The following is a 10,422-nucleotide window of genomic DNA, read 5'->3' as shown; positions in this document are numbered from 1 at the left end:
TGATGGAAATATGTGTGCGTTTGTGTGGCGGGGGAGGGGGGGGGGGTGTGGGGAGATTAAAAAATTTAGATTAATGTAGGATTAGTGTAAATGGGTGGTCAGCATGGACTCAGTGGGCTGAAGAGTCTATTTCCATGCTTTATCTCTCTATGATTTTAGGTGAATGAATTAATGTTATATTCAATATCAATATGGGTGCAATTCAAAATCAATTGCAACAACATACCTCCAATGACATTGATGAGTCTGATTTATACTACCTCTATTTATTTACACATGCCTCACTTCCAGTTTGTCAGATAATGATCAAAGCCAACTTTATCAAGCAGAGTTCTGTGACATAGCAGGTAGACAAAACTAGATGTCAAAACTTTTACTTAAAACATTTCTCTCATTTCTCTGCCACAATTAATGACATATATTTATGAAACAATGTATTTATAAAAACTGTACAGATTTTCTCAGTATTATTTTCAAGAGGCACTCTGATGCTTGCTGGTACAAACTTCTTTGATTAACTTAGTCACTATCGTTTTCTAACTTAATGATTTCAGCTTGCCCTTCCTCTCCAAGGCGGACCAATAGTCTTCTGTAGGACTCTCTGTAAAGGATTCAGAAAATATACTTTCAGAAAGAGAAGAACGAACTAGAATGCAGATGATATATTTTTCACACAGAATGCTATAAAAATCTGACTGCAATGGTATAGTTTAGTTTCTTTTAATGGAGAAAATAATATACATTAGATTTAAGCAATACAAGCTTTTGTGTTCAAGAATCCAGGCTCCAGCTTATCATCTATAGATTGTACAGTCTCTTTTCAACCAAAGACAAGGTGGATTTCAACACTTTAAATCCCTTAGATCAGGTTAAAGTATATCAGTGAATTTCTGATGAATGCTGCATTCTAGTAATATTTAGATACATTTCTTTAAAAATTCTGACCAATTCCTTGTTTATCTCTATCATGTTCTACTTCTGATTTCAGATTTCTAGTACTGTATCTTTTTTCCCCGTTTATTTAAAAGACGTGTTCATTTGAATCCTAGCATTAGATAAAAGTTTTATTGAACTAGATGATTTTATACTTGCCTTAATTAATTTATTGCATTAAAGAATATCTGAAGAAAAGTTCCAAGGGCAAGTGTTGGGGGGGGGGGGGGGGGCGCGGGGGTGGGGGGAAAGAAATGCTCCTTCATCTCCTCCCCTGATGTGACCATTTCTCATGCACAGGTCAAGAGTGTGATCGTTAACAAGCTGTTCAGTCCATGGGAGCAGCACAGCCCAGCATGATCACTGCTAAAATCTACCAGTCTGAATGACTCAGCTGCACTCTACACAATACATTTTATTAACTAGGCTATTTGAGAAGTTCAAACCACTAACCACCACAACAAGATGTACCCTATTCAATTGCCCAGGGACATTACGGGATTTTGCTAAATGTATTGAATGGCAAAAAGGAGATCACAACCTTTGAGAAAGTGATTATGTAAGTGCAAATTCCAAAAGGGAACAATGGATAGTATTCAGGGTGGGAACACTGGCTAATTTTTTCCCTTTGCCTAACCAACTATCCCAAGGAATGGTATAATCGATGCCCTTGCTGATATGAAATGCTTTCTGGATAATGACAACTTAGTAAATGGGTTAGATGTAAATATTTTACAAAGAAGCTATGATGTAAATACTTTACAAGAAGCTGGATAACACTAGTTCCACATGGAACCAGTAAAGTTTATCTGCATAAAGAGCAGCAAGCCCAGGGATTCCACACAAGCATTGTAAAGCCCCAGACTGACTGATGCCTTTGGAAGTCCCAATCCATGACCATGCTCCATCGCTGGAATTATCTTGCTGACATTCCCTAACATTACACTGGGGATTCACCTTCCAAATCCTGCACCCACCTGGAGGACCCAAGACTCTATCCAATGTGGAGATACAGATAGAGAGACAAATGCAGGTTGCTTTTTCACAATTACATCACTTTACCTTAAAAAGCTTTTAATTTAGTTGCAAGTGCTTTCAGGTACTTTTAGTTAATTTTATGTTTTTAAAATGTGTGTTTTTTAAAAAATTATTTACTTCATTTTTAATCATTTTTAAAATGTCTCTGAACATTCAGAGAAATTTAGAAGCTATTAAAAATCACTCACAATGCTTACAGCAGTTTTGTGACTGGGACTCCGCTGCCATTGATCACGTTGTTGGAGGCCAGGTTGGTTCTGCCCAACGAGGTCAACCTTCTATATCCCACCAGGTAGGTACTGGAATGGAGGACCTGGGGCAGTGATGGCTGGTGGATGGGATGGTATTCGGTCAGCAAGATATCACTCAAAATTCCAAAAGGACGGCACAATGGCACAACAGTTAGTGCTGCCATCTCAGCAGCAGTACTGCTGTCCTGGGCTCAATCCAGGCCTAGGGTGTTGTCTGTATGGTGTTTTCACACTCTCCCCTATGACCGTGTGGGTATCCAAGTGGTTCGGTTTCCTCCAACATCCCAAAGACATGCTGATAGGTTAACTGGGCTGGTGTAAATTATCCTTTAGTGTAGATAAGTGGTAATAGGAGCAAAAGGGAGTTGATGGGCATATTGGAGACAATACGTTGCAGGGCTCCAGGAGGAATGGGAATGAAAATGGCACGATTATTCTGCTGGGAGGCTGTCTGAATCAGATGGGCTGAATGGCATCTCCGTGCCCTAATATGCAAGTAAATTGTCCTTCTATGTTATTTCTACGTAATATAAAAGAGCACACAGTACAGCATGCACACTTTGTAAAAATGAATAACTTGCAAGTGTAAATTTTGGAAGAGGGAAGGGGAGCAGTGGACACCAAAGGTTTTAAATATTTTTCATACAAGTGCAAGTGAACAAATCCAAGAATTGTCTTTTCTGTCTCTCCCCTGTGAAAGCATATTATCAATATTTGGGAAATTGGTGATATTCCATTTTCAAACACTGTGAGTACTTTCTTAACTTTTTTCAAAATATATTAGCAGAATCTGACTTTACTAATTTTGACCAGATTATTAAGAGGGCAATATTTTTAAAACATTTCAAACGAGCAACAATGAAATAATGAATCTCAAAATATTTCCATATCCCATTTGGATGGTGCAATGTTGAAGTATTGGAACTGCAATGCAATTTATTATTGCAGAAAGCTTTGTTTAAACAACATTGACAGACAACAGAAATCCTTAAGTTGGATCACTCTGTGTACTGCTGAGCATTAAGCCAATTTACCCATTCTCACTGTGCACACTGACCCAAAGTGGTTACCAATTAAGTAACACCTTGATTTTGTTCGTCCTCACTTTCAACTTACATCAGGGCTTCATCCTCCTTATAACTATGACCACCTCAAGTCCTACTACTCTCCAGACAATTAGCACCAATGCCCCCCCCCACCCCTTTTAATTTGGGCCTCTTCATCATTCCTGATTTTAATCATTGTTGACTGTGCCTTCAGTTGTAGAGCCTTAATCTTTTTAACTCCATCTTCAAACTTCTTTTCCTTATTTAAGATCTTCCTTAAATCCAACCATTTTGAGTAAGCTTCTAGCCATTTATTCCAATATCTCCCTGTGTGGATCAGTGTAACTGTTATTTAATAATGTTCCTGCAAACTACCTTGGAACACTTGGGATATACTGAAGACATCAATCTCTTCAAAAAATGATACCATTCTGAGAGCGAGACCTACCTTTGTGAATTGTTTCTTCCCAGTCCTTGCTTATGTTCAGTGTCCTTTAGAGTCTGACTTAGTGTGGGAATGAGACTGATAACTAAATCTCGATTCAGGACTGCTACCATTTCTATGATATTGTAGACCTGATGATCATAGATCCCAAAATGCTCCTGAATGAATTGCCTGGAGAAGGTTCAACGTTTTCCATTAATATATTTGTAATTTCATAACAGAAAATAGAAGTCAGATGCGCTGTCACTTAACATTTTTTGACTTTTGATTCAGCGTGACTGTGGAAATGACAATAACTATTGTGACTTTAAACAAAGTGATTTCTCATAAATTTAAGTTGTTGCAAGCAGATGCCACTTACATGATTTTTTTTAATGAAAGTGATTTATTTTTAAATGGGCCATGCGTTAGAAGTATGTATCAAATCCAGACAAACAAGTGAGTTCACGTCATATTGCAGTCTATTCCAAACAAAGACAATGCAGATAAATGATTTCATCCAAATCCATTGAGTCACTTAGAGATTGCCTTTATACTAACTGCACGGAAGAGAGGTTGTCAGCTTTTAATCAATGGCATTGAAGCCAGCAAGATAAACTCATGGCTGGAACTCTGAGATTAAATGGTGGAGGTAATGGATGGGGGCAATTGATAAGAAGATTATGCTGGAAAGGCTTGTGCTTAAAGTGAACCATTCACCTGGTCGTGGTGGCTTGCATCCCAGAATGTTAAAGTAAGGGGTGATAGTGGAATGATTTGTCATAATCTAATCTTCCTTGGGTTTGGGGGAGGTGCCAGAGGATCGTTCAGGTAGGTGTTAGGATTCCTGGAAGCTACAAGCCAGTCAGTTTAACAGCAGTTGTGTATAAGATTTTTGAAACATAATCAGGGAAAACATGAACGGGCAGTTCAACAAGCTTCAGTTAATTAAGAGCCAACACAGATCTGCAAAAGGCAAATCATGTTTGCTGAACCCCAAAAAATTTTTCATGAAGAAAAACGCTAATGAAGGGAATACAGTGAATGTTTTATGTATAGATTTTTAAAAATTGCTTGACAAAGAACCACTTTAAGGCTGGTTAGCAAAACTGAGGATATTGGAACAGGACAGATTTGATAATTTCCTGGAACTGTCTACGAGGATTGTGGAAGTAAAGATAATCAATAATTTCAAATGAAATTGGACATCCAATAAACTTGCAGGGGTCTGGGGACAGAGCAGAGGAATACAGCTGGCATGGACTCAGTGGGCTGACTGGCTTCCTTCTGTGCTGTAATAGCTTTGTAACAAAGGAATAGATATGGCCAGTCTCTCAGGCCAATGGTGCAGGTGTGAACTAGTGAGAGAAAACATCCAACACAGAAACAGGACCCAATAAGGGCTCTGTATTTCTGGTAGTATGAATAATGTAGCATAGTTCTATTGTTTACTTTGTTGTCAAGGATTTGTTTGTTCCATGATTTAAGGTGAAGTTTAATTGTAGCTTTTGATTTATGTATTCACTTCCTATCTTAAAATAAAGCAGCTTCATCAGTTGTATCAGGTTACTTTAAAGTATTTTCAATCACCTTCTGATAGATTTGTAGGTACATGCATGCAATAGATACAATATCCTCTTGACATCGCAAAGGAGCTTACTTGTTTTACCCCCAGGTTACTCTATAATGAGATTGCAGGAGCTATGGGCAAAGTAAGGTTAACTACTCACAGATAATTATATTGCAATATTAGACTGAAGAAATAAAGTACACCTGAAAAAGTACCCACCTTAGTATAGAGGTCAAGTGCGGGCACACCTTACATGGAGTTAATGACTGACAATTTTCAATTATACATTGCATGAGCTCAGTGGTGAACTTCTTCACTGAAAAGAAGAAAAATAAATTGACGTTGAATAATTATGAAAAAATGATAGCTTTTAAAAGGGCCAATATTGACCTGTCCTGCTAAATGAAATTCCCTTTGTTCCCTCTCTACTGCAAGAAATGTATAGGGGAATTTAGGAGAGACAAGAGATTACAGATGCTGGAGTCTGGAGCAACACTCAAAGCGCCAAAGGGACTTAGTGGGTCAGGCAGCATCTGTGGCCATCTCTAAGCTGAGACCCCCAACACCGCCGCTGGGTCCTACTGCTCCTCTTCCACCACCACTCCCCACCCACCCCAGCTCTCACATCCCATCCCAAACTCCTCGTCCTCCCCCCCCTCCTCTCCACCACCTCACCTCCCGAGTCCTCCAACTCTCTACCCTCCTCTGACCCCAGCTGCAACTCCTGCCATTTCTTCACTATCCCCTCTGACCTCCCCTCTCTGAGGCGGACTGGTCTGCCCTCATTCTTGTTCCCTGCGCCTACACCTCAACGAGTTCTGCACCCGCCATGATGCCGAGCTCTTCCTCTGTCACCTCCGCAACCATAGATGCTGTCCGACCTGGTGAGTTCCTCCAGCACTTTGTGTGTTGCAGGTGAATTTTGGTGCATACTTATCTAACCAACCTCAGCTTGGCTCAGTTACAAAATTCCAAATCATGGGCTCAATTCCTATTGAGGATCTTGAACATAAAATCTAGTCTGCTATTTTAATAAGGAACTAAAGGATTGTTAAAATTGGCAGAAGTGCCAACTTTTGGATTAGACATGAAATCATGACTCCATCTGCCTGCACAGATGGATGTACAAGATCTTATGACATGGTTTAAAGAAAAGGAAGTTCTTCCAGCATCTTAGGTGCGAGTGATCCTTATAGCAGCATTATTAAAATATATGATTACGTATATATTTGCTTTTTTATTTGGATCTTGTAGCATGAAAATTCACTGGCATACCTCTTTATAGTATCTCCAGTTCAAAAACATTTAATTAACTGTGAATCCCACTGAGTCCATCTTAAGATCATGATTATGCTACGTACATGCAAGTTCTTTCTTGTATCAGCGTAACAGCAGAATTCAAAGAGATACATTGCACTATTTAGAGTTTTTTTTTAAAAGAAACTGAGACTTTATAGCATCATTAACTATAAAATACAATGGAAATTCAGCACACCAAGACCCAAGACTCTGAAGACTGAATGATGAAGCAACATCAATAGGACAGATCAATTAGGCCAAATCTACCACTGAATATTTATGAATTTTAAAAATAAGGCACAACGGTTTTGATGGCCTCATCGAGCCCACTGTAAGGTGGAATAAAATATTATTTTTTCTCTACCAAGACTCCTGAATAGACGTTACTGATATGGAGGTTAATACACAGTGTTGGCTCAAGTCAAGTCAAGCAAGTACAATTGAAGTCACCTAAAACTGTTACCATGGAAATTACATCTTTAAAAAGATGTGGTACAGTTGTGCAAATGTACTACTTAATTCTAACTTCATTACTTAACACCATGTTTTCTGCACCACAGTTAAACAATGTGGCTTGATTATTTAACTTTACATTCACTGTTTGAAGTTTTAAAACAGCAGGCACAAAATGTGCAGTCTAGTAAAACCGGTTCAGGTAAGAAACAAAACCACAGAACAATACAGCACAATACAGGCCCTTCAGCCCACCATGTTATGCTGACCTTCAAACCACTCCTAAGGCTATCTAACCCCTTCCTCCCACATATCCCTCTATCATAAATTCCTCCATATGCTTATCTAACAACCTCTTGAACTTGACCAACGTATCAACCTCCACCACCACCCCAGGCAGCGCATTCCACGCACCAACCACTCTCTGGGTGAAAAACCTCCCTCTAACGTCTCCCTTGAACTTCCCCCAATTACCTTAAAGCCATGCCCTCTTGTATTGAGCATTGGCGCCCTGGGAAAGAGGCGCTGGCTGTCCACTCTATCTATTCCTCTTAATATTTTGTATACCTCTATCATGTCTCCCCTCATCCTCCTCCTCTCCAATGAGTAAAGCCCTAGCTCCTTTAGTCTCTCCTCATAATCCATACTCTCTAATCCAGGCAGCATCCTGGTAAATCTCCTCTGCACCCTTTCCAACGCCTCCACATCCTTCCTATAATGAGGCGACCAGAATTGGACACAGTACTTTAAGTGTACTCTAAAACCATGCACATTACTTAAAGTGAATGGGTGGATAAACCAGTCTGGTAATCCACATCGTACTGACTGCTACAGTACTTGGCATCATTTTCAAAGCTAAGTTAATTAATGCTTTATCAATCAAGATTCCTGCCAAACTTTAGTATATTTGCTTATAATATAATTGAGCTAGATAAACAATATTGATGAAACTACTCATTATTTCTTTCCATCTTGCTCTATTTAGAACGTGTGAAGGGGTTCAGCACTGGCTGTCATGTCTATTGTTAATTCAGATGCCCGTGTGGCCTCTGATAATGCCATCATATGACAAATACACTGGCATCATTTTCAAAATTTTAAATAGCTCTATGCCACAAATGTTATGTTTAATAACTCAGGCACATTTTTACCTCCTGAGGATACTGTTTATTTAAGTAAAAAAAAGCCAGTTGTAACAGAATTAGGCCAACACACCCCAAATCAGGCGACTTCCCCAGGGTGATATGAGCCTATCATATTTGTCACTGAACAGCAAGCTTCGAGCTTAGAAAGAAATGGGAAAAGGTCAGTGATGTACCGTTGTGGCTTCTTGAATGTACACAAAATAAGCACTAATTTGCCAACAGGTCCAATCACCTGCCACATAAATTGAAAGCATTCATTCCTCAGCTGGACAGGTTAGATACATTGTGGCAGCACAGCATCTTAACTTGGGAGATGAAAGAGCAAAACAAAATATAAAATCTGACACAAGGTAAGTTTATCCTACAGCTATATGTAGCACATCACCTATTAAGGGGAAGAGCCGACAGCTCACTCAACTCAATTGTTGCTAATCCTTGATTATTTTTGTGGAAATAGTTTTTTTTGGCTGAAATCTGACAAAACAAATTCTAGTTATTTCTAGCTCATGAATGAGACAGAAAGCTCCAGAAATTGCACTGCATTGTAATTCCGTTGAAATTGGTGTAATTGGTGCAAAATATTGGGTTCATGACAACACAAGTTTTCATGATTTATTTTTATTATACCAGTAGCCAGCTGTATCTACAAAACTGACCATGGTGCCAGATAAACTAATCATGAAATGCACTTATTGTACCAACTTGATAGTCTTGAAGTACTAAGATTTAGGATGCAACTTTTAGATGCAAGAATAATAAACCATTATTCAAATTTTACCAAGTTGCCACTCTTTAATACAACAAAGGTTTTTTTAAATAAACAAGTAAAGTTTTAATCTTTTAAAATGCTGCCTGACTATGCTGGTTTGTAGCACATTTTGAAATCGATGAAATACAAATGCCTGAGTGGAATCTTAGATTGGAGTTGGAGGGGGATGCAATACATCTTCAAATAGGTGCAAGCTGTGCCAGAATAGACAAATGCACATAAAAGGGAAAACTCTATCCTAAAGGTTCTGGACCTCACTTTCTCCTTCATTGAGGAATAGACAGGGTGAGACAGGATTTCAACTTCACCTTCAGTTGACTGCACCCATCAACAGTGTTATCATGAAAGCGTTTGCCATTTAAGTCTTAGTTGCCTTGTTAGGATATAAATAAACAATGAAACGGAAATGTTACACGTTTCAATCAACAGGAAGTAATGAGGAAACGTACCTTGAGGTTCATTAACCAACATTAGACATTTCAGCACTGTAGGTAGAAGCAGCTTAGCCTCACTGGCTGCATCACTACTTTGGTTTCTTCGTAACAGTTCAAGAAGGAATGACAAGACTGCTGCTAAGCGAGGAGGAGGAGCATGACTCCTGAATTGCATATAGCTTTCACTGAAGGGAGGATAATTGGAGAGAATAAGTTCAGAAACTGCAGAAACCATTCACATGCACTGAAAGTATTAACACTGAAAATTTATACCGATTAAAATTGCAACAAGAGATTGATATTATTATAATGTATGGTAATCATTAAAGAGACTGGATTTCAAAAACCAAGGAATGTTTCCCTTGCTTTTTGTGCCTCTACCTCCATGCTCAGTGGGATAGACTCTGCGACTGGGCACCCCTTGAGGTGCCATGGACCATCAGTGCAGCATAAGTGTATTCCACAACAGTATGGCCCAGCATATTCATCACAACCATAACAATCAGGGCAGAAGATCTAGCCAGGTGGTGTACTATATTTACAACGGTTTCATCACTCTGACAATGTGGAAAATTGAATTGGTATTACCTGCTCACAAAAAGCGGGACAATCCAATCAGCTAATTACCACACACTAACTCAACTCTCAATCATCAGCATTGTGCTGGAAGATGTTGTTAACCTTGTGATCAAATAGCACTTACTCACCAATGACCTGGTCACAAATCCCAGTTTGGGTTTCACTGGGATCTCACCACTGGCTTGATCAAAACATGGACCAAAGAGCTGAATTCCAGAAGTGACAACCTTGACAGCAAAGTGGAAACACTCCAATGATGGGAGTTATACCTCACACAAAGATCATTGGAGATCAATCAGCTCAGGACATCACTTAAAGCCTTCCTCAAGGTAGTGTCCTAGACCTTGCCATCTACAGCTGCTTCATCAAAGTCCTCCCTTTCATCATCAAGCCAGAATTGAGGATGTTTGCTGAAGATTGCAGCAAGCTCAATTCCAATCTCAGCTCCTCAGCAAATGAAGCAGTCCATGCTTGCAGACAG

At 39.2% G+C, this 10,422-nt stretch overlaps 1 protein-coding gene across 6 annotated transcripts in view; it reads right to left on the bottom strand.

The window, feature by feature from the left end:
• Positions 1–246: 246 nt before the first annotated feature.
• The window catches only part of mms22l (MMS22-like, DNA repair protein), a 116,868-nt gene continuing 106,692 nt past the window's right edge, over positions 247–10,422 (bottom strand). For 4 of the 6 annotated variants that reach the window (XM_052024830.1, XM_052024828.1, XM_052024833.1 and 1 more), the window contains exons 22-25: positions 9,378–9,547; positions 5,482–5,578; positions 3,717–3,884; positions 272–601 (exon numbers count right to left, since the gene is read on the bottom strand). In XM_052024830.1, the coding sequence (XP_051880790.1) occupies positions 520–601; positions 3,717–3,884; positions 5,482–5,578; positions 9,378–9,547 (517 nt within the window). In that variant the 3' untranslated portion in view covers positions 272–519. Of the gene's footprint in view, positions 602–3,716; positions 3,885–5,481; positions 5,579–9,377; positions 9,548–10,422 lie in introns of all 6 variants that reach the window. The other 2 variants (XM_052024834.1, XM_052024832.1) reach the window with 2 other exon arrangements.

The sequence above is a fragment of the Pristis pectinata genome, chromosome 10, assembly GCF_009764475.1.
Source record: "Pristis pectinata isolate sPriPec2 chromosome 10, sPriPec2.1.pri, whole genome shotgun sequence".
Lineage (NCBI taxonomy): Eukaryota > Metazoa > Chordata > Chondrichthyes > Rhinopristiformes > Pristidae > Pristis > Pristis pectinata.
This window is presented reverse-complemented; position numbering and strand designations above follow the sequence as displayed.